The sequence below is a fragment of the Halichondria panicea genome, chromosome 1, assembly GCF_963675165.1.
Source record: "Halichondria panicea chromosome 1, odHalPani1.1, whole genome shotgun sequence".
In the NCBI taxonomy this organism is placed as follows: domain Eukaryota; kingdom Metazoa; phylum Porifera; class Demospongiae; order Suberitida; family Halichondriidae; genus Halichondria; species Halichondria panicea.
Window position 1 is genome coordinate 17,386,633 of NC_087377.1, and position 17,603 is coordinate 17,404,235.

At 42.9% G+C, this 17,603-nt stretch overlaps 5 protein-coding genes across 5 annotated transcripts; 3 read left to right on the forward strand and 2 right to left on the reverse strand.

Annotated features, from left to right (window-relative positions):
• Positions 1 to 7: 7 nt before the first annotated feature.
• Positions 8 to 3,411, forward strand: LOC135352314 (serine/threonine-protein kinase TAO3-like). The gene is made up of 7 exons (XM_064551478.1): positions 8 to 167; positions 250 to 819; positions 1,071 to 1,397; positions 1,464 to 1,676; positions 1,758 to 1,904; positions 2,205 to 2,279; positions 2,389 to 3,411. The coding sequence occupies exons 1-7, from the start codon at positions 57 to 59 to the stop codon at positions 3,289 to 3,291; spliced, it is 2,346 nt and encodes a 781-aa protein (XP_064407548.1). The 5' UTR covers positions 8 to 56; the 3' UTR covers positions 3,292 to 3,411.
• A 1,154-nt stretch (positions 3,412 to 4,565) lies between these two features.
• On the reverse strand, positions 4,566 to 7,826 carry LOC135352324 (uncharacterized). The gene is made up of 6 exons (XM_064551495.1): positions 7,444 to 7,826; positions 7,018 to 7,198; positions 6,670 to 6,805; positions 6,368 to 6,423; positions 5,910 to 6,013; positions 4,566 to 5,559 (listed from the first exon to the last, which is right to left on the reverse strand). Exons 1-6 carry the CDS (start codon positions 7,708 to 7,710, stop codon positions 4,708 to 4,710), a joined length of 1,596 nt encoding a protein of 531 aa, XP_064407565.1. The 5' UTR covers positions 7,711 to 7,826; the 3' UTR covers positions 4,566 to 4,707.
• Positions 7,827 to 8,021: 195 nt separating this feature from the next.
• On the forward strand, positions 8,022 to 11,591 carry LOC135352366 (uncharacterized). The gene is made up of 9 exons (XM_064551546.1): positions 8,022 to 8,434; positions 8,502 to 8,706; positions 8,754 to 9,840; positions 9,929 to 10,420; positions 10,474 to 10,571; positions 10,635 to 10,781; positions 10,839 to 11,061; positions 11,109 to 11,435; positions 11,492 to 11,591. The coding sequence occupies exons 2-9, from the start codon at positions 8,569 to 8,571 to the stop codon at positions 11,518 to 11,520; spliced, it is 2,541 nt and encodes an 846-aa protein (XP_064407616.1). The 5' UTR covers positions 8,022 to 8,434; positions 8,502 to 8,568; the 3' UTR covers positions 11,521 to 11,591.
• A 102-nt stretch (positions 11,592 to 11,693) lies between these two features.
• LOC135352367 (centrosomal AT-AC splicing factor-like) lies at positions 11,694 to 14,971 on the forward strand. Its single transcript, XM_064551547.1, has 8 exons — positions 11,694 to 11,941; positions 12,272 to 12,435; positions 12,637 to 12,802; positions 13,111 to 13,164; positions 13,359 to 13,411; positions 13,472 to 13,650; positions 13,941 to 14,046; positions 14,595 to 14,971. Exons 1-8 carry the CDS (start codon positions 11,747 to 11,749, stop codon positions 14,896 to 14,898), a joined length of 1,221 nt encoding a protein of 406 aa, XP_064407617.1. The 5' UTR covers positions 11,694 to 11,746; the 3' UTR covers positions 14,899 to 14,971.
• On the reverse strand, positions 14,947 to 17,557 carry LOC135352368 (protein FRG1-like). The gene is made up of 6 exons (XM_064551548.1): positions 17,364 to 17,557; positions 17,014 to 17,139; positions 16,643 to 16,812; positions 16,315 to 16,419; positions 15,975 to 16,075; positions 14,947 to 15,306 (listed from the first exon to the last, which is right to left on the reverse strand). The coding sequence occupies exons 1-6, from the start codon at positions 17,497 to 17,499 to the stop codon at positions 15,159 to 15,161; spliced, it is 786 nt and encodes a 261-aa protein (XP_064407618.1). The 5' UTR covers positions 17,500 to 17,557; the 3' UTR covers positions 14,947 to 15,158.
• Between the last annotated feature and the right edge of the window lie 46 nt (positions 17,558 to 17,603).

Here is a 17,603-nt window from a genome sequence, read left to right on the forward strand (position 1 = left end):
AAGGGGCGTATCTTGTGTAGCTGTCAAGCTAGCTAGCTGAGTCAACTTAACTACCAATGTTTTCTTTGCGAGATGATGCTGACTTGAGGGAGTTTGTGCTGGAGAATGTGGAGCACTTTGGAGAGGAGAGAGCTCTAGGAACTGGCTCCTATGGCTCTGTTCAAGAGGTCAGTCACTGCATGCTCTGTTTCTGTGCTCTGTCTCTAGTGTATCTGCTAGCTATTCAAGTGTGACTGCCTCCATGCACAGGTGATGATCAATGGTGAGGTGTATGCAGCCAAGAAGATCCACGAGGTTCTCCTGGAGACGGACGAGCGTGGTGGAGTGGCCAACCTAGCTGGGAACTACCGCCGAGAGTGTCGACTCATGGCTCGCATCCGTCACCCCAACATCACCCAGTTCATTGGGCTGTGTTTCGTGACTGGCTCTCGACTGCCCCTCCTGGTCATGGAGAGACTGGACTCAAGTCTGGACGATCTCCTGGAGTCCACCCCCAACATCCCCCTCTCTGTCACCCAGTACATTCTGGTCTGTGTGGCTCGAGGGCTGCTCCACCTGCATCGTGAGTCCGTGGTCCATCGTGATCTCACTGCCAGGAACGTCCTGCTGACGGCATCTCTGAGAGCCAAGATCACCGACTTTGGTAACTCTCGTATCGTGAATCTGGAGCCTGGTCGACTGGCCAGGACTCTAACGAGGTTTCCTGGGACACTGGTGTACATGCCGCCCGAGGCCCTCTCTGACAGAGGTCACAGTGTGTACGGACCCAGTCTGGACGTCTTCTCTTTCGGAGTGCTACAACTGTTTGCACTCACACAAGTACGTGTGTAGTTAATGATATTCATAGGTTAGATTCCTGGTGACCTTTCATGCAGTGAATTACCTTATAAGTATTGTGGTTGTATGTGTTGGGGAGATCCCCCTTTAATATTGTTGACCTTCAGCAAATGCATTTTGTATGTATGATTGTGAATATACGTGCACTCATTTTCTCCAGACATACAGACATACATAAAAACAATCACGACAGTCAGTATTCACATGTTCTTTCACTCGTGTCATTGGACTAGGTGTTTCCAGGAGATCTCCTTGCCCCCACGTACAGCGACCCCAACAACCCAGACCACCTCCTGGCTCGCTCAGAGTTTGAGCGTCGAGGTCCCTACACGGCTCTTCTTGAGAGGAGTCTGGCGGGTGGACGTGAGCACCCTCTGTTTGGTCTGGTGAGGGAGTGTCTGGCCAACACCCCAGAGAGAAGACCGACCACCGCTGAGCTCCTCTCGTCTCTGGAGGAGGTGGAGAGGGAGATGGACGGAGGACTGCTCCAGCTGGACATTGGACGAGTGAAGACTGCCAGGACCCTCAGGGCAAAGGAGAAGAGGATAGAGGCTCTACAGGTGAGTCCAGTCCAGTGAGCTAGTAGGTGCAAGGGTCTGACACTGCATGCTGTACTCTGTTTTCAGAGAGAGGTGGTCCAGAAGGACAGGATACTGGAGAGGAAAGATGAGCAAATAGTACAGAAAGATGAGCAACTTACTGAGAAAGATGCACTTCTAGTGCAAAAAGACAACCAACTCGAACAGAGCGTTGCACTACTGGCACAAAAAGACGATCAACTTGTTCAAAAAGATGAGGAAGTAGCGGACAAAGATATTCAGCTGGCTAGACAGCAACAGGTCAGCAGAACCAGTTTATTTTGTTTATTATAAGCTATTTTGTTCAACAAGCTAGCATGTTGATAACCTTTTTTTATACAGATATTGAATAGTGTCCGTGCTAATGCTGCCACCAAAGATGGTGTGATTGCTGACAAGGACAGACGACTCAGTGAACAAGAGTCAACGATCGCTGATCTCATTTCCCAGAGAGAGGCTGCTCTAGTTGAGAGGGCCGCTCTCTTACAGGTATTATAGTAGTCACCAAATGCACACACTCTTATACGCTAGTATTATACTACAATAATGATATTTGTTTGCGTACATGTAGCTAAGTGTGTCGATGAGATTCCAACAATAGTATTATACCTCAACAATTGATGCTATTGTATAAATCATGCTAAGCTGCTAAATACACCTCCGTTTGAGTGTGCCTATAATTATGTACTTCCTTTAGTGAAGATTGTTGTTTGTTCTCGTTCTGTTGTAGAATTTTCTCTAATGTTATTCATGTCTGTGTTTGATTTCCACCAACGTTCCCCTGTACAGGCACACAGGGAACAAATTGGGCACAAAGATGCTGAGCTGGTCAGGAGAGACGCCATAATTCAACAGCAGAGACAGGTGAGATTAGTACATTAGAGAAAGTGATTTAGTGTGCATGCAATTATTGCTACAAGTAACACTCGCTTGTTAGTAGACACTATCCTAATTACACTCATTCATTATTCAGGGCCCCCCTCCCAGAGAGTTGAGACCTCCACTCACTCTGAAATGGAGAAGAGGAAAAGACATGCCAATCAAGATGGGCATCTTGGTACAGAGTGTTGTTATCGGTGACACGGTGTATTTTGGTGGTGACAGGTGTACAGTGATGAAGCTCGAGCAAGATCAATGGACCAAACTACCAGAGTACACTGCCAGGTTCTTTGCTATGACATCACTCGCTAATCGACTAGTGCTGGTGGGAGGATATGATCCAAGAAACAAAAAACGCACCAATCAGCTTGCAGCGTTTGAATCAGGGGAATGGACTCACCCGTACCCACCAATGAACATTGCTCGTGATTGCTCAACAGCTGTCTCCTTCAACAACCACATCATTGTAGCTGGTGGGGATGATGATAAAGGACGTACCTCCACTGTGGAGGTGTTGGACGTGGCATCAAGAAGATGGTACATTGCTCAGTCACTACCTAACCCACTATCAGAACTGAAATCGACTCTCATAGGAAACACCCTCTACCTAATGGGAGGGTGGGATCACACTGGGATAACCAAGACAGTGCATCACGTCGACCTCAATGAACTCATCGCAAAGGCCCTTTCCAACCTGGACACACCCACTCTCTGGCAGACCTTACAGGAAGTACCACTCGTGTGGTCAGCTCCTCTCAGTATTGGGAGGTCACTATTAGCCGTTGGTGGACAGGACGACAGAGACAACTCAAGTTCATCGATCCACCTCTACCAGCCTGACACCAGGAGGTGGGTGAAAGTGGGAGACCTGCCTACTGCACGATACCGCTGCACATGCTCAGTACTTCCTAGTGGAGAGGTTATTGTAGCCGGAGGACAGACAAAACCATTTCGTAATTTTGTTCAAACAGTTGATTTCTTTTGTATAAGCGATTAATTAGTTATTGTAATATGTTGTGCATTGTTAACAATCTTTTTGAAAAAAGTTTTATAATTAAGTTCGCATATTTCATTTATTTTTATTCGAACTGTTGATCTATAAGTGCTAAATACCGTATAGAGCGAAATTTTTGAGGCATTTATATTTTGTGGATAGGCCTCTTTTCGTTGCACAATGTTCGCGGAATGACTGCTTACCGGAAGCCACGCCTTAAATATTTGCACGTTATAAGCAGGTAAGAGAAAATTAAGTTGCAACAGAATTTTATCGCATATAAAGTTATTATGATGACATGAAGTGGTACATACATAATTACATTGCCAGAAAATAGTACAAAAACAGACAAAATAATATTTAACAGTCTCATAACAAGTTCAGGTCCTTGGTTGGGGTCTTGTCCGAGGGTAGGGTGGACGCCTTCTCCCAGAATACAAAGTCTATCTCCTCTTCCGAGACAGACCAGTGAGGGGTGGGGCTCGGGAACTGAGGGTTTAAAGAGTCACATGGTCATAGTCACACCGAGTGGAAGTTTGAGGGCTTAGGAAGTAAGGGGTGTGGAAATAACATGATAATAGTAGCTATAATTTATACTGGCTAAATGCAAAATGGCTCAACTATGATAAAGGGACACCACACACAACACATGTACTGGTATACAATATGTACGTACTTACATTATGAATACTAGAATAATCGTAAGAGTCAGTTAAAGTGATACCTTTTGTGGAGAGTGAGAGCTGCTGAGCTTTGGCACTCTCCAGAAACTTGTCAAAGTCCTCCTCGTCCTGAGTCAGTGTTCTGTAGCCAGGATAAACAACACATGGACACATTCAAACTGGTAGTGTGATGAAGGGTCTGGTACACGTACTGTACAATGTCATGTACAAATATTGTGAGCTAGTGTTCTCAATTGACACACGTTTCCCTGTACACACCTAAACTGCATACATTGAAGCATACCTTGTACACAAGTACGTGCATGTACATACAGACTAGTAAGCATGCTAGGTTCCCATTCTGTGTACTGTACATTCAATAGTACACAGTGGACTCATTGCACTGCATAACTACACATTATACACACGTACCTAGCTTGTTCTTGATGAAGGTTCTTCTCAATGCCAGTAATAGCTAATGCGAAAGCAGTCGATAAAATTTACCAGGCCAACTTTCTAGGAAGTGCGGCTTGAGATGGAGGCTAGGCTGCACATAATTATAATGGGCGTGGTTACATATAAATGGGCTTTGCTACAATATTTTTCTCAAAGAGCTCCACACAAATATCATGTATAAAAACTATGTATACATAATAATACTGACAATGTAGCTATAGTAAGTGAAGGAGAGATTACTAAAAAACACACGTTAAAACTAGAACAGTATAAACAGTCCACAATTATAATATACTGTACACTACTGTTGAGAGGATTGGTCCACCGTTTCCATAGACATTGAATCTTGCCCGGGGCTACCAGCACTTGAGTTGCTTGTGAGCACATTCTGAGCCAGAATCAGAGTGTTGAGCAGACTAGCAGCAGCCGCGGCAGAGAGACCACCACCACCACCACCACCGCCATTGTTGTTGGCTTGTGACAGCATGGAGGATTTCGGTACAGGAGTGGACGGAGAAGTGGTCGTGCTCGCAATAGAGGATAGAGTTTGTACGAGTGAGCTTAAGAGTGGTGTGTTTGGATTAGAGGCTCCAGTCGGCAGCGATGATTGTAAGAGAGGAGAGAATTGTGACGAAGCTGACAAGTGCATAGGTTGTGCTTGCGAAGGTGTCAGGCTGGAGACAATGCCACCTAGTTGTTGTAGGGATGAGATAGAACTTGGTGTTTGGTTGTGTGCCAGTGAGGTCAACAGAGGGCTGTTGGTGAGGTTCTGCGCCAGGGATAGTAGTAGTTGCTGTGCTGCTACATTGTTAGTTTGTTGTGTGGATTGTTGTGGAGGGGAGACAGAAGTGGTCGGTGGTGAGTGGGTCACTACTGTGTTGAGGAGACTCTGGGCCAGAGGAGAGTTTAGAAGTTGCTGGTTAGGTTGCTTTTGACCAGAGGAAGCAGCTGCATCGATTCCAAACTGGATAATCTGTGCTCGAAGAAATGCGTTCTCTTTCTCTAGGACTTGGATCTGGTTTTGAAGCATTGCTAAAGCGTTGGTTGATTTCTCTGCGATTTTGGCACTGGCTGTGAGTTGTTCGTTTTGAAACACGAGCTCTTTCAAGTAGTCGACTGTCTTGTCCAGTACCGTTCCCTTGCTGTACACATACTGCAGTCAGGGAAACATGACGTGAGGGTGAGACATGTACGTGGAGATACAAAAAAAACATGCTTAACTATTAGCATATTAATATTATGTGCAACTACAATCATGTGTTATATACGATGGCCTCTGCTGGATTCTATGCTACTAGTAACTAACATAACACTGGGCTCTACACTAATGCATGCTTAGCAATTTAGGCTTAAAAAAACCAGACATTTCGAGGGCTAGTACTTTTCTAATAGAAACAAAATTATAACTGAAAAATGAAGGACTGCGAAAACCAAGTTAGTAGATATTTCGATGGCTTTTCCAATAGTACTTTAGTACACACACTCACAGACACACACACTCACCCCGACAATGGAACCAGTAGTTGCGTCTTTCTTCTGACAAGCAGGCACTATCTGAGCCAGTACCTTGATGAGCTCGTTGATCCTGTCTCGACGCCGACGCTCAACTGGGCGTGGGAAGAACAACAACAACCGGTAATTAACGTGTTTAGGGCATGTACAATGAAGCTGAGCCAATTGGCAAAATGAATGAATCTTGACCTCACACACACACACACACACACACACACACACACACACACACACACGCGCGCGTACACCTACTGTACAGTATAAAATTAAAATCAAGGCATACTTAGACGTTTACAGCATGGATGGATAGCCCCCACACAGCAAATAAGTTATTAGTTTTAGAAGTGGCAAATTTGTATTTTGTGGGAAATGCTTCTATTTGATTATGACCACGTAAGTACATGTACATCTGTTGTACACTCTAACTTTCAGTATTGAATTTGCAGCACCTTCATTGTGTGTAGCCTTCCTCTGAGCTTCCCTGTTGGCGGCCATATCCCCAGACCTGCAAACCAACCACCATAATAACAACACTCCTCACAGTTACCGTATTACAGCGAGCATATGCGAATTTTTGCCAGAACGAAATAGTTAGATCGCAAAGGGTTGCCGATTTGGCTGATTCGCAAAGGTTTTCACCAACAGCAAAATATTCTAGTAATACTGTATGTAGCAAGAATGATGCTTTCCCTAACACATACTGTCATACATGTTATGCAGAGGTAGGCAATCACATGAACTGTGTACTCACAACTGCATTTGAACGATAGGGTCGGCCGTGTGATAATCCATAGTTGATATCCCACTCATCTTGGGTGCTATAGGTCGACCCATTGCATGCAGTATCTCAGCACTACTGGATGGTGGGATCATCACATACAGAGGACCTGAACACACACAACAACATAATAAAAACTGACTATTAACATTTTTCAACACCACTTCCAAGAAACCTCAAACATTAGCAATAATACTCATGGTTCTACATGTAATTAGTATGTACAAGCACTTGGATAACTTATCGAAGCCTATATATAACTTTTGGATTTGCCCCAAAAAATGTATCGTCACACTGATAAATTTGGCCTCCATTACTCACCATTTTGGCCAGACTCTGAACCAGAAGAGGTGCTCCTAGTGATGAGGAACTGAGATGAGGGGGTGGTCTGTCCACCTTGCTGCATCTGGATGAGGGCGTGGCCTATAGCGTTGAGGGTGGAGCCATCCTCAGAGGTCATGTCAGAGGGCAAACCATCATCGCTAGTGAGCGTGTGGACCTCCTGTGTGAGTGGGCAGGAACAACAAGTGTGTGTGTGTGTGTATGTGTGTGTGTGTGTGTGTGTGTGTTCGTTATTTGGGAGGTAGTTACCATCATGCAAATTCTAACCATGTAATACGAAAGCGAAAATAGTACAAAACGAAACGTCTTAGAAGCCAGATACTTTTAAAAGGCGTTTTAAGTGCTAGTTTTTAAGTGCTAAGTTTTTATATGTTACTTGGTGTGAACTGTGTGTGTGTGTGTTACCTGGGTATCATGCACAAGGCCAAAGTTAGGGCCCAAGTCACTGGCCTGTAGCTGCTCCACACTCTCCCCATCATCACTCTGACTTATCTCTATCTCAAACTGTGAACTGGGTACCACCTCTTCAGTAGCGATAGTAACCGTCTCTACGTCTGTCGGCTCTGTTCCTACGTGTAGTATCTCCGTTTCTGTGTGCTCGTAGCGAGGTCGCTTGGAGGCGCTTGTACCCACTTCTAGTTCAAAAGAACCGCTTCGAAACTTACTACTCATTGCCTTGGCTTTCAACTGTCACGAGGGAATGTCACATAAAACTGACCAAGAAGCTGACTTGTCACAAGCTTTACAAAATACAATGACAAAATGGAGGAGGAATTTGCTTGCGGAATAGAAATCTGATTGGTCCGTTATCTATTTGTCATTTGATAATGGGGCGTGGCCTAAGCTTTTTCATTAGCCTAAAGATCGTCAGTAGAACTAGCAAAACATAGCCAAGAGTAGTACTAGTTGGGCGTGGCCCGACCGTCTCCTTGACGGGAGGACGGTCGAGCCACGCCCAACTAGAGTAGTACCTGTGTTATAATATCTACTCTTGCATATCGCTCCAACACTTTAGCTAGTTAGTTCCAATAAATAGACATTTTTTATTGACAGTAGTTTTCCCTTCCTTTTTTTAACTTACACAAACTGTCAGTGCTTTACTTACTGTACTGCTCAGCTGTATACAATCATAGATTGAAGAGTTAGATCATGATACAATCCAGCAAAACCATGCAGTTAATGATGAGAACACTTAGATATTGTGCATGTGTGCATAAATGGCAGCTCTATGATAATTATTTATAGTCATAATGCATGATAGACATAGTACAGTGTTTCTAATGATGTAATTAGGGGTTGTGCCAAACCCCTGAAATAAACACTGATATAAAAGCAGGAGGCATAGATAGATACCAGCAGTATACCAGCAAAGCTAGCTATGGCAACACATCAAGAGGTAAATAATAAAATTAATATAATTATGACACAATGAATGTCTTGTCTTAATCTTGCTGTTGATACAGGGATTTTTCATCAAACGTCTGGAGTTGAGTGAAAAATACCAATTTGAAAGTAATCGGATCCTTTACAATGTGCAGAGCGATAGGAGGGTATACACGATGTAGAATCGATATTCAAATTATGCGTACTGGTGTTCGTTTCGAAGTAATCGGTTCCTGGAGTGGCGTCAAGAAAGCACTGGAAAACATACAGCAAAATTTCTGCCGAGTAAGGAGTATAGCTAGCTATTATTGTATAATTATACGTACATGCAGGCAACAATTACTGGAGACAAAGATGCCAAAGCTCACAGCTCAAGAAAAGTATTGCGATCTATGAAAAAGGAAGACCAGAACAAAATCCTTGAAGGTGGTGTTGACCCTGGACAACCTCTCTTAACAGAGGCTGTTCTCAGACAGCACAACTTGCTTCATGAGGTATATGAACTTCGAGAGTTTGCTTGTCTCCGTTGTAGGCAGTATTGGTGGAGAAAAGTCCTCACCACAAAGCGTGTATCTATGTGCAAAGGGTGTGGTGTAAAATACGATGCCCTCCGTCGAGACAAAGAGTTTGGTATCGGTCGCTATATGTGTCAGAATAAAAATTGTAATCGCACATTTTATCGATTCTGTCATGCTACCTTGGCCTGTAAATGTAAGGAATGCTATGAGATGGTTCATCATCCACATGTTCATCCCAGGTTTCGTACTTTGCTTAAGATACGCAAACCCTTAGATCCTGATACTACACTGTATGACCCATATGAAGGAGAAGCTGTTCAGAAAAAATCAGGTGGAGAAGGTTTTGAGCCGTATGAACGTAAAAAAAAGAGGAAGTATATTTTTAACCCAAGTACTCGACATCAGTCAACAGGATCGACTGAAATGACATTCCTAACGCAAGCAATTCGTTCGGATATAGGTGATGACAACAACTCAGAAATTATATCAATTGCCAGCAGTACTGATTCATTCTCAAGCAGTGACAATGGAAGCGACTCTGACTCCACACCTAATCAATCTGATGATGACTCTCAAATAGAAAGTTCAGTATCAACAATACCACCTTCAGATTCAGACAACGATAGTGAATGTGATATGAGCTCCAGTCATCCAAATCAAAAACGTGAATTGGGAACATATTCCTCTGATGATTCCTCTGAGAATGATGACAATGATGACAAAACGCCCTCTGAAACTGAGTCAGCCGATTCTGGGAAGTTTTCTTCTCTAGCATCTACCATCAAGGACTCTGGTATCGGTACTGCTAGTAACATTGACACAGTTAGCACTGCTGACAGTGCAAACAATACTGCTGACAGTGCAAATACTACTGCTGCTACTGTTCACACAACTTCTCATGGTATTTTTACAATTGATGCGTAATTTTTACAATTGATGTGTAATTAAAATTAATTATGTGTATTTATCATAATCGTTTATCATTCCAGGTTGGAAGCGTTCCTCAACGATTAAGCCTGATTACCTTCCAGTTAAGTTCTCACGGAGGGAATTTCGAGAAAATGTCGACCATCATGGAGCTGATATCATCGGTGAAGGAATTCATGTCATCATTCCTCCTAACGCAATCCGTCATGGTAATATTTCTGTGACTGTTCAAGCATGTCTAGGGGGTCCGTTCGAAATTCCCTCTGATTATGAGCCCATCAGCCCTGTCTACCTGCTCCACCCACCGTATGTATTTCAAACCGAGGTTGAACTTAAGATTAAGGTCTTTGCTGATATCGAGGAGAACGATGACATCATATTTCTCACAAGCCAAGATAAGCCTACTGTTCGGAAAAAGCAAAACATATGGATTTTCATGGAAGAAGCTAAGGATGTGTCTGCTAAAGTTCAACCATTTTCTGCTGGAAGTCGGGAGGTCTCGGTATCAGTGCGGCACTTTTGCTTCGGACTGCTTGCAAGACGCAGAAAGAAGAGTGAGTGGATTAAAACTGTTAATTGTGCCAATCAGTACTTTTTCCTTTTATAGGGCAAAAGAGTTTGTATGTTGTCTGCCTGTACTATTTTCTGGTGCCTTCTTGCCGTGCCATCTTTACAGCTTCGTTGGACAGTGATGTGTACATAAATGTAAGAAACCTTCATATTATGTGTTTGTCTAAATTCCTTGTACTCATTATCATTACTTTTTAGGAGTTTGAAGAATATCTGAAAAGAGATTACAAAGATAATCAACGTTATGGCACGCCACGTCATACTCGTCTGTCTGCGGACAAAATTGAGCTTGTGTTACCCAAAAGCACTGAAGTACAGATCATACTCGATTCTTCTCCTTGCATTGTAATAAGCTGCTACTCTCTATAACTTGTGGTTGTTTATAGTTATATTATTCTGCAGATCAAGAAAGAGTTTTTAGACCTGCCAAAGAGGAAGAAACGTGGTACCTCATCACTGTATCCTCCATGGTTCTCTATGTCCATCCACGGGACCTCAGAACAGCATCAGGTGTGCACATTTGGAGTGAAGGGAACAGAAGAAGAAATCGAGTTCAATGTTGAAGTTCCCCCCTCCAGACCCCCCTCTTTGTCCACACACTCATCCCGGAGTGAAGCTAGTGATTGTAAGTGAAGGCATTCATTAATTGCATGTATTTACTGTTGTATGTAGGTCCTACGTATGTGTCTATCGTTGACCATGTTGGTGTTTCTGAGTCACTGCTGAGTAGAAAATGCTCATCTGAACACCTCAAAAAAATTGCTGATTTTGTTCCAAATTGGAAAGAGTTGGCGATGAGTTTGGGAGTTCAAAAAGGCTACATTATAGACATTAACAGCGATCGACAGCTCACTGGTCCTGTAATGAAAGCACAGAGTGTTTTGGACCAATGGCATCGCTCCAACGGGTTTATGGCATCGCACAAAATGTTAATAGAAGCTTTTATAAGTCAAGGTGATGCAGATCTGGCGGAGCGTGTTTGCAGAATTGCTAAAAAAGGTTGTGTGGTTCATACATGTTGTGTATCTTTTGATAATGTTATGTTATGTTTACAGAATTGGAGCCAGATATTGGGAAGTGTTAATTTACAGAACTGAATTGAACTACTTTTTATTTTATTTTATCAAGTGTGTATAAATTTATATGCAAAGTGCATCCCTTCTACCCACCCACTCAGTGCATGGATGGCATCATAATCAGAGGCCAGGAGCGGATTTGTTTCAATAGAAGAAATTAGGGGAAAGGTCGTCGTTGAAAAAACTGTGTCCGGAAATAGGGGGAAAGATCATCATTAGTTGGTAAAACAACTGATGAGAATTCAGCTACTGTATATATTTATAGCTGCTAGATATAGTATGGCTGCATCTGAGGCTACTACAAGTGTGGATGATGGCTGGAGGTACTGCTCTGTGTGCAAGAGGAACCACGAAGAGGGAAGGAAACACATATTCACCAAAAAGCATATCAGCAAACTGAAAATACTGATGGGAAAATTTCTCAAGAAGGTGTACTATCTATTAATCAAATCTACCGTACTTGATGTGCCCCTTGGATATTTCTCCCATAATTAGAGTACCATACACTTGTTTTGCATACACTAGTGACTAGTCTCGTATGAAAAGCAGCGACTTATTTACATTATTGTAGTCCAAGTGGTGGCTATTTTCAATTCATTCACACGCAACTTTGCCACTTTATAAGCATACGATGTAATTATTTTTGTCTAGAGGTAGGTGGTTAGTACAGTGTGGGCAACATGCGTATTAATAGATGGAGGACACTAACTCTTCCCTATTATCCCTGATATAGTAAGGTTGTATTGCCCCTCCCCACAGGCCCAGGCTGCTCGTCAGTGTGTGTCTTGCCCAGTGGTGCTGGCTGGAGAGCTGGAGCCTGGGGCCAAGGTGTGGTGTCATTGCTGTGGACTAGAGGTACCCAAACACATCACCGACGGCAACACCTCCGTCCAGTGGGGTGGTCTAATTGAGCATATGAACAAGTACGTTACTTCTAGACAATAAGGACACAAAAGAGGAAAAATATTTGCCTGTTGAATTGAGATAGAGAATTGAAAAAGGCCATCACTTCGAATCTAGAGCACATGAAATATTAGATATGTCAGTATTATTTTTGAAGAGATTAAAGCACACACACTCCACACCTCACACACACACACGCCCACACACACACACACTGATAGACCTGACCATCACAAGAACACTCGTCGGTACTGGTGGGAGGTGGGAGCGGAGACACGTCACCTAGCAACCCTACTCTTGTTCCCTGCCGAGTACGACCGCTATAAAGTGGGCGTGGCCTCAGCACTGGAGGAGCTGGAGCGGAAGGACGAAGAGAGAGTGAAAATGGTTCGTTGTATGTTATTTATTTATAAAAGCCAGGCAACAAGATCCCAAACGAACAGTTTGTGTATAAAACCAGGAGCTCCTGATAAAACACAACCCCTCAACAAAGGCCATCTCTGTATAATGGTGAAAACCTTGTTCCCCAAAGTGTCCGTTACAGAGGTGTTTATGTAGTTGCTTTTACGTTCAGTGTGGATGCAAAGTGGCTGTATAATAAGTATAATGAGGTGATTATCTTAATTAGTGCGTGCACAGGTTGAATGTAGTACCTGATTGATTTTGAGTGTGGTTACTTTTATGAATTCATTCAGCTTGCAGATGAAGTGAGGACAGCCGAGGAGCAGCAAGCCGTCACTGCCATGGAGGTGTGTGTCATGTGATCAGTCAACATGAGCACTGTATCCAACATATGCTAGCATCGACCACTAATATAATTGTTGCGTATATAGACTGTACAATGAGTACTTGATACATTATAATTATAATTATGATACTCTAAATTATTATATTTTGTGAGTAGCACGTTCTTGCTTGTTCTGCATTTCCTGAATCATCCCAGCCTCCAATCAGCTTCCAAAAGTCCCATTCCAAAACCAGGAACCAGACTACCAGGTGATATAATAATCCTTAACCCTCCTCCCTGACTTCCACACTATCTCTCCTCCCCTACAGCACTCGTCCAGTTGCACACTGCTCAAAGTACCAACCACCAGTTGTTGCTACTGATAGCCGTAAAAGTGGGCGTGGCAATGTGCACACTGGTGCCACGCCTCCCTGGTTGAGAGAAGACGACGAGGATGAAGATGGAGGACTGACTTTTGGACCCTCAGAGGAGGAGTTCATCAAACACAGTGAGTGATATTTGTTGGGTATAACATTTTTATTAACAGCCTGCCCCTGAGTCTCCATAGCATGTGTTTGGTACAGTGAAGTCAGTCTGTTTTAGTCACCATAAGGCTATAATTATGCAGGCTCTCTTCTATAATAATACAGCCAGGTTAATATTCTCCAAAGTCTCTATTATTATGTTTGGACTTGTGGTAATTAACAGGCCACCCTCTATATTACATACATGTATACAGCCACTGTTGGTACGCCCAAGGATGACCACTGCAAATTGTAATCTACTCCTTCCCTTTAGGAGAGCGACTAAGACATGTTGGTAAGAACCCACGAAGGGTGGGTGCCGATTTCCACCTCCAGCTGGCATTGCAGAGACACAGAGGAATCAAGGAGGACGAGAACTGGTGTGTGTGTGTGGGGGTGTGGGTATATGGATGTGTGTGTGTGTGTGTGTGTGTGTGTGTGTGTGTGTGTGTGTGTGTGTGTGTGTGTGTGTGTGTGTGTGTGTGTGTGTGTGTGTGTGTGTGTGTGTGTGTGTGTGTGTGTGTGTGTGTGTGTGTGTGTGTGTGTGTGTGTGTGTGTGTGTGTGTGTGTGTGTGTGTGTGTGTGTGTGTGTGTGTGTGTGTGTGTGTGTGTGTGTGTGTGTGTGCGTGTATGTGTGTTTTCACCAGGGCTACTCTTATATAATAACTGCTTATTGAGCTGTCATTGTAACTACTTTTTGTATATATATATATATCGTTAGCGTTGGTATGTCATGTGATCACTGGCCACACGCCCTCTGTGTGTGTGTGTGGGGGTGTGGGTGTGGGTGGCTCACTGCGTGTGTTTACCAAGACTACATGTACTCTATGTATATCCTAACTGCCCATTGATAATTATGATCTACTTATTGTATATGTACCGTTAGCGTTGGCATATCATGTGATTACTGGCCACACCCCCTCTGTAGGTTACCCTCGTTTGGTAGCGTGTGGAACGCAGGACCACGGTCACACACACAGTCAGAGTTTCGTGAAGAAATGACCAAAGACAACAAGAGACCAAAACTCCAACCACCAACTCGTACAAGTGGAACTGTCAATGACTCTTTGTCTAGTAGCAGCGTGCCTTATTCTGTGTTGATTACCCCTCACACCGTCACACCATCACAGCCCGCCCACACACTTCAGTTAGACGACACCAGTGGACAAGTGGTCAAACCTTACACTCGAAAGAGAAAGATCCACAAAACATTATCTACTTCCAAATCATAATCTCTGATCATTAATCTTACAACATACATGTACGCACATATAAAATTATATAATAATCTTTATTAAAATTTAATTGAACAGTTGAACTGAAGCATGATCGATAAAGACAAGTGCTTGTAATTAATAGCATCGTTCTATTTAGCTAATTTTATTTCTATAGCCGATTATTTTTTCTTTAAATAATACTTATTATAATTATGTGCATACAGAGGATTATAATTATAGGAAAAGGTGATAGTGACTAGTAAGTATTTCTGGAGCTATTTGCAGTATCTGTCTGCCTTCATCTTCTCCCTCCTGTCCAGTAGAGCCTCGTGCAGTTTGCCCTTGGCCTGTGCTTTACTCAAATCAGTAGTGCCTCCATCGTTGATTCTCAGTTTGCGGTCTTGGAAGCTCTGGAACTTCTTCCTGTGTGGGTGTATGTGTGGGGGGAGGGGTCAAGTTGTAGTCCACTGTATCAGGAGTACATGAACTCCTGACTCCTGACTGTAAGAGGTGTAATAACTAGGGACAGAATAGGTGTGGCTTAGTGGTTAAGGTGGTGGCTTAGTAGATTAGATGATAGATTAGGCGTGGGTTTGATTCCCTCTTGGGGGACTTTTCTTCATTTCTTTACAAATCAGTTAGTAATTTCCCTAAATTTTGAATACCACAAGTACATAATCAAGTTGGGGCGTCGCCCGGTTTCTGTGAAATGAAGTTTAAAGTGCATCTGAAACGAAGTTTCACGGAAACCGGGCGACGACCCAACTTTCCCTTTTTAGGTAGATTAGGTTCTGTCTTTCTTTATTTTCTCAGATCTGCACTAAATTTTGTAGAATCAGAAATGGCCAAAATATAATTTCCTAAACATCATTTCCCCTTTCAGTTTGGCATATTAAAGTGCATCTGGCAACCTAATTGTAGTTTACTCTCTAGCTGTTGCAATACTAGCCTGGTAAGGATTTCCATCACCACAAATCACTATTGGACGCCTAGTCTGATCAATTGGTACGGTAGATGTGTGATGAAGTATTGCGACTAAAAAAGGCAATAAAAATTAATACCAATTTACTTGCAGGTTAACGATTACTTACACGTATCCCACTTCAAAGCCTTTCATGTCTTTAGTGGCTTCTTCCGCTTCCGTTTCCGTGTCCGTTTTGACCTTTTTGATCCCGGACATGTCCGTATACATCTGTAGAAGTATAACACACACACACACACACTCTAAATGATATTTAGCATAATTTTTATTCTTAAGACTTTAATAATATTATGGGGGCAACAGTGATTCTATGTACCGTAGTACATCATGTAGGTTACTGGATCAAATCTCAAGGGCCCTATATTGCGTTGATTTGGATTGTTTCCTGATATTAATTATCACATTGGGCGTGTAATACTTCACACACACACACACACACACACACATACCACAAGTATCTCCTTCTCTTTGGCTTGCTCGCTACTTGCCATTAGTTTATGGTCGCTAGTCACGGTCACAAAGCGATGAGTGCACGCACACAATGCCAGCTTACTCTGTCAGGGGGTGGGCATACATATACATATATTAAAGGTACTTCATCTACGATATAGGCTTGTAAGTGAAGTGGACAGAATTCGCGAAGTGGTGGGCTATATGCCTAAATCTCAAAATGAAGTAACGTTAAATAGAGCATTTTTGAACGGCCATAACTTCAGTTTCGTTAAAATTTTAATAATTATTATTTAGCGAATTAGTACAATACTAGGCCACACCCACCTCCTCAAACACAGGATCCCACGTCTCCCTAGGTCCCACAGCTTCTGAGCGCCCAATCAGCTCGCCCGCTGAGTTGACACTTACATAGCGACCAAAAGCTGTCTTCAGCGCTATCTTGTTGTCGGACACACGTACCACAGTGAATACTTCGGCAGGATCTGGTTGGTCGCCTGTGTAAGGGGGTGGGGTAATGTATGCCTGGAATACTTACGATCTAAAATAATAATTATGGTGCAAATAAATAATTATTGATTGGATCAAAATTATTATTATTATTTTCTTCAAAAAAAGTTATTGACAGCCAAAGAGAGCGAACAAATAATCTTAGAAAAAAATTTGCAATTCAATTCTCTTCACCAAATTACACCTACCCTCTTCCTTGGTACCGCCCACAGTGAAGTATCCCGTGTCCAGGGCGATGATATAACCACCTGTGTGTACCTCAAACACTGCCTTGTCTTTGGCCTCCATCAGCTCTGACACCTGTCGCCAGCTGCCTGTACATGCACAGAGAGAGAACACACTAGTAACTTAAACATGGACTCCTTTAATGCCGTACTTATAAAGTTGTCGTAATTACAGCGCCAGAAAAATTTGTGAGACTGTGTACAAAATAATTAAGGTGATCCTGTATGCGTACGTATATGGATTTCCCACTGGAGCTTGTACTATTACAAACAGATGTGCATGGTTAATTTATTATTCTCTCTTCTTTTTATACCATGTCTCAGTGGTCCTTCCCCAGTCTCCTCTGATTTGGAGTGGTGTCTCTTTCTCTTCCTCTTCTTACCACCCAGCGTTCCCTTGCCTCCCTTCAGCTTCAACTTCCCCACACGCACAGCAGAGTACTCACTCATATCATCTGCCCTAAAGATTAATAGTCTTTGAGCTGTCAGTTCCTCTACTGAAGGATCGTTAAACTGTTTAGTGAATAATGCATTGGTAAATGTGTTGAGAGCAG

What these genes read in the sequence shown, in the direction of transcription:
- LOC135352314 (XM_064551478.1), top strand. Translation starts at nt 57, where the DNA reads ATGTTTTCTTTGCGAGATGATGCTGACTTGAGGGAGTTTGTGCTGGAG. An exon ending in AGAGGATAGAGGCTCTACAG is followed by an intron (nt 1,398 to 1,463) that starts GTGAGTCCAGTC and finishes CTCTGTTTTCAG; the next exon opens with AGAGAGGTGGTCCAGAAGGA. An exon ending in AGAGGGCCGCTCTCTTACAG is followed by an intron (nt 1,905 to 2,204) that starts GTATTATAGTAG and finishes TCCCCTGTACAG; the next exon opens with GCACACAGGGAACAAATTGG.
- LOC135352368 (XM_064551548.1), bottom strand. Translation starts at nt 17,499, where the DNA reads ATGAGTGAGTACTCTGCTGTGCGTGTGGGGAAGTTGAAGCTGAAGGGA. An exon ending in GGGCGGTACCAAGGAAGAGG is followed by an intron (nt 16,813 to 17,013) that starts GTAGGTGTAATT and finishes CCCCTTACACAG; the next exon opens with GCGACCAACCAGATCCTGCC. An exon ending in AAGAGAAGGAGATACTTGTG is followed by an intron (nt 16,076 to 16,314) that starts GTATGTGTGTGT and finishes ATACTTCTACAG; the next exon opens with ATGTATACGGACATGTCCGG.
- LOC135352324 (XM_064551495.1), bottom strand. Translation starts at nt 7,710, where the DNA reads ATGAGTAGTAAGTTTCGAAGCGGTTCTTTTGAACTAGAAGTGGGTACA. An exon ending in GCCTTGTGCATGATACCCAG is followed by an intron (nt 7,199 to 7,443) that starts GTAACACACACA and finishes CCACTCACACAG; the next exon opens with GAGGTCCACACGCTCACTAG. An exon ending in CCTATCGTTCAAATGCAGTT is followed by an intron (nt 6,424 to 6,669) that starts GTGAGTACACAG and finishes GTTGGTTTGCAG; the next exon opens with GTCTGGGGATATGGCCGCCA.
- LOC135352367 (XM_064551547.1), top strand. Translation starts at nt 11,747, where the DNA reads ATGAGAATTCAGCTACTGTATATATTTATAGCTGCTAGATATAGTATG. An exon ending in TGGGAAAATTTCTCAAGAAG is followed by an intron (nt 11,942 to 12,271) that starts GTGTACTATCTA and finishes CCCTCCCCACAG; the next exon opens with GCCCAGGCTGCTCGTCAGTG. An exon ending in ATCAAGGAGGACGAGAACTG is followed by an intron (nt 14,047 to 14,594) that starts GTGTGTGTGTGT and finishes CCCCCTCTGTAG; the next exon opens with GTTACCCTCGTTTGGTAGCG.
- LOC135352366 (XM_064551546.1), top strand. Translation starts at nt 8,569, where the DNA reads ATGTGCAGAGCGATAGGAGGGTATACACGATGTAGAATCGATATTCAA. An exon ending in TACAGCAAAATTTCTGCCGA is followed by an intron (nt 8,707 to 8,753) that starts GTAAGGAGTATA and finishes ACGTACATGCAG; the next exon opens with GCAACAATTACTGGAGACAA. An exon ending in CCGGAGTGAAGCTAGTGATT is followed by an intron (nt 11,062 to 11,108) that starts GTAAGTGAAGGC and finishes TGTTGTATGTAG; the next exon opens with GTCCTACGTATGTGTCTATC.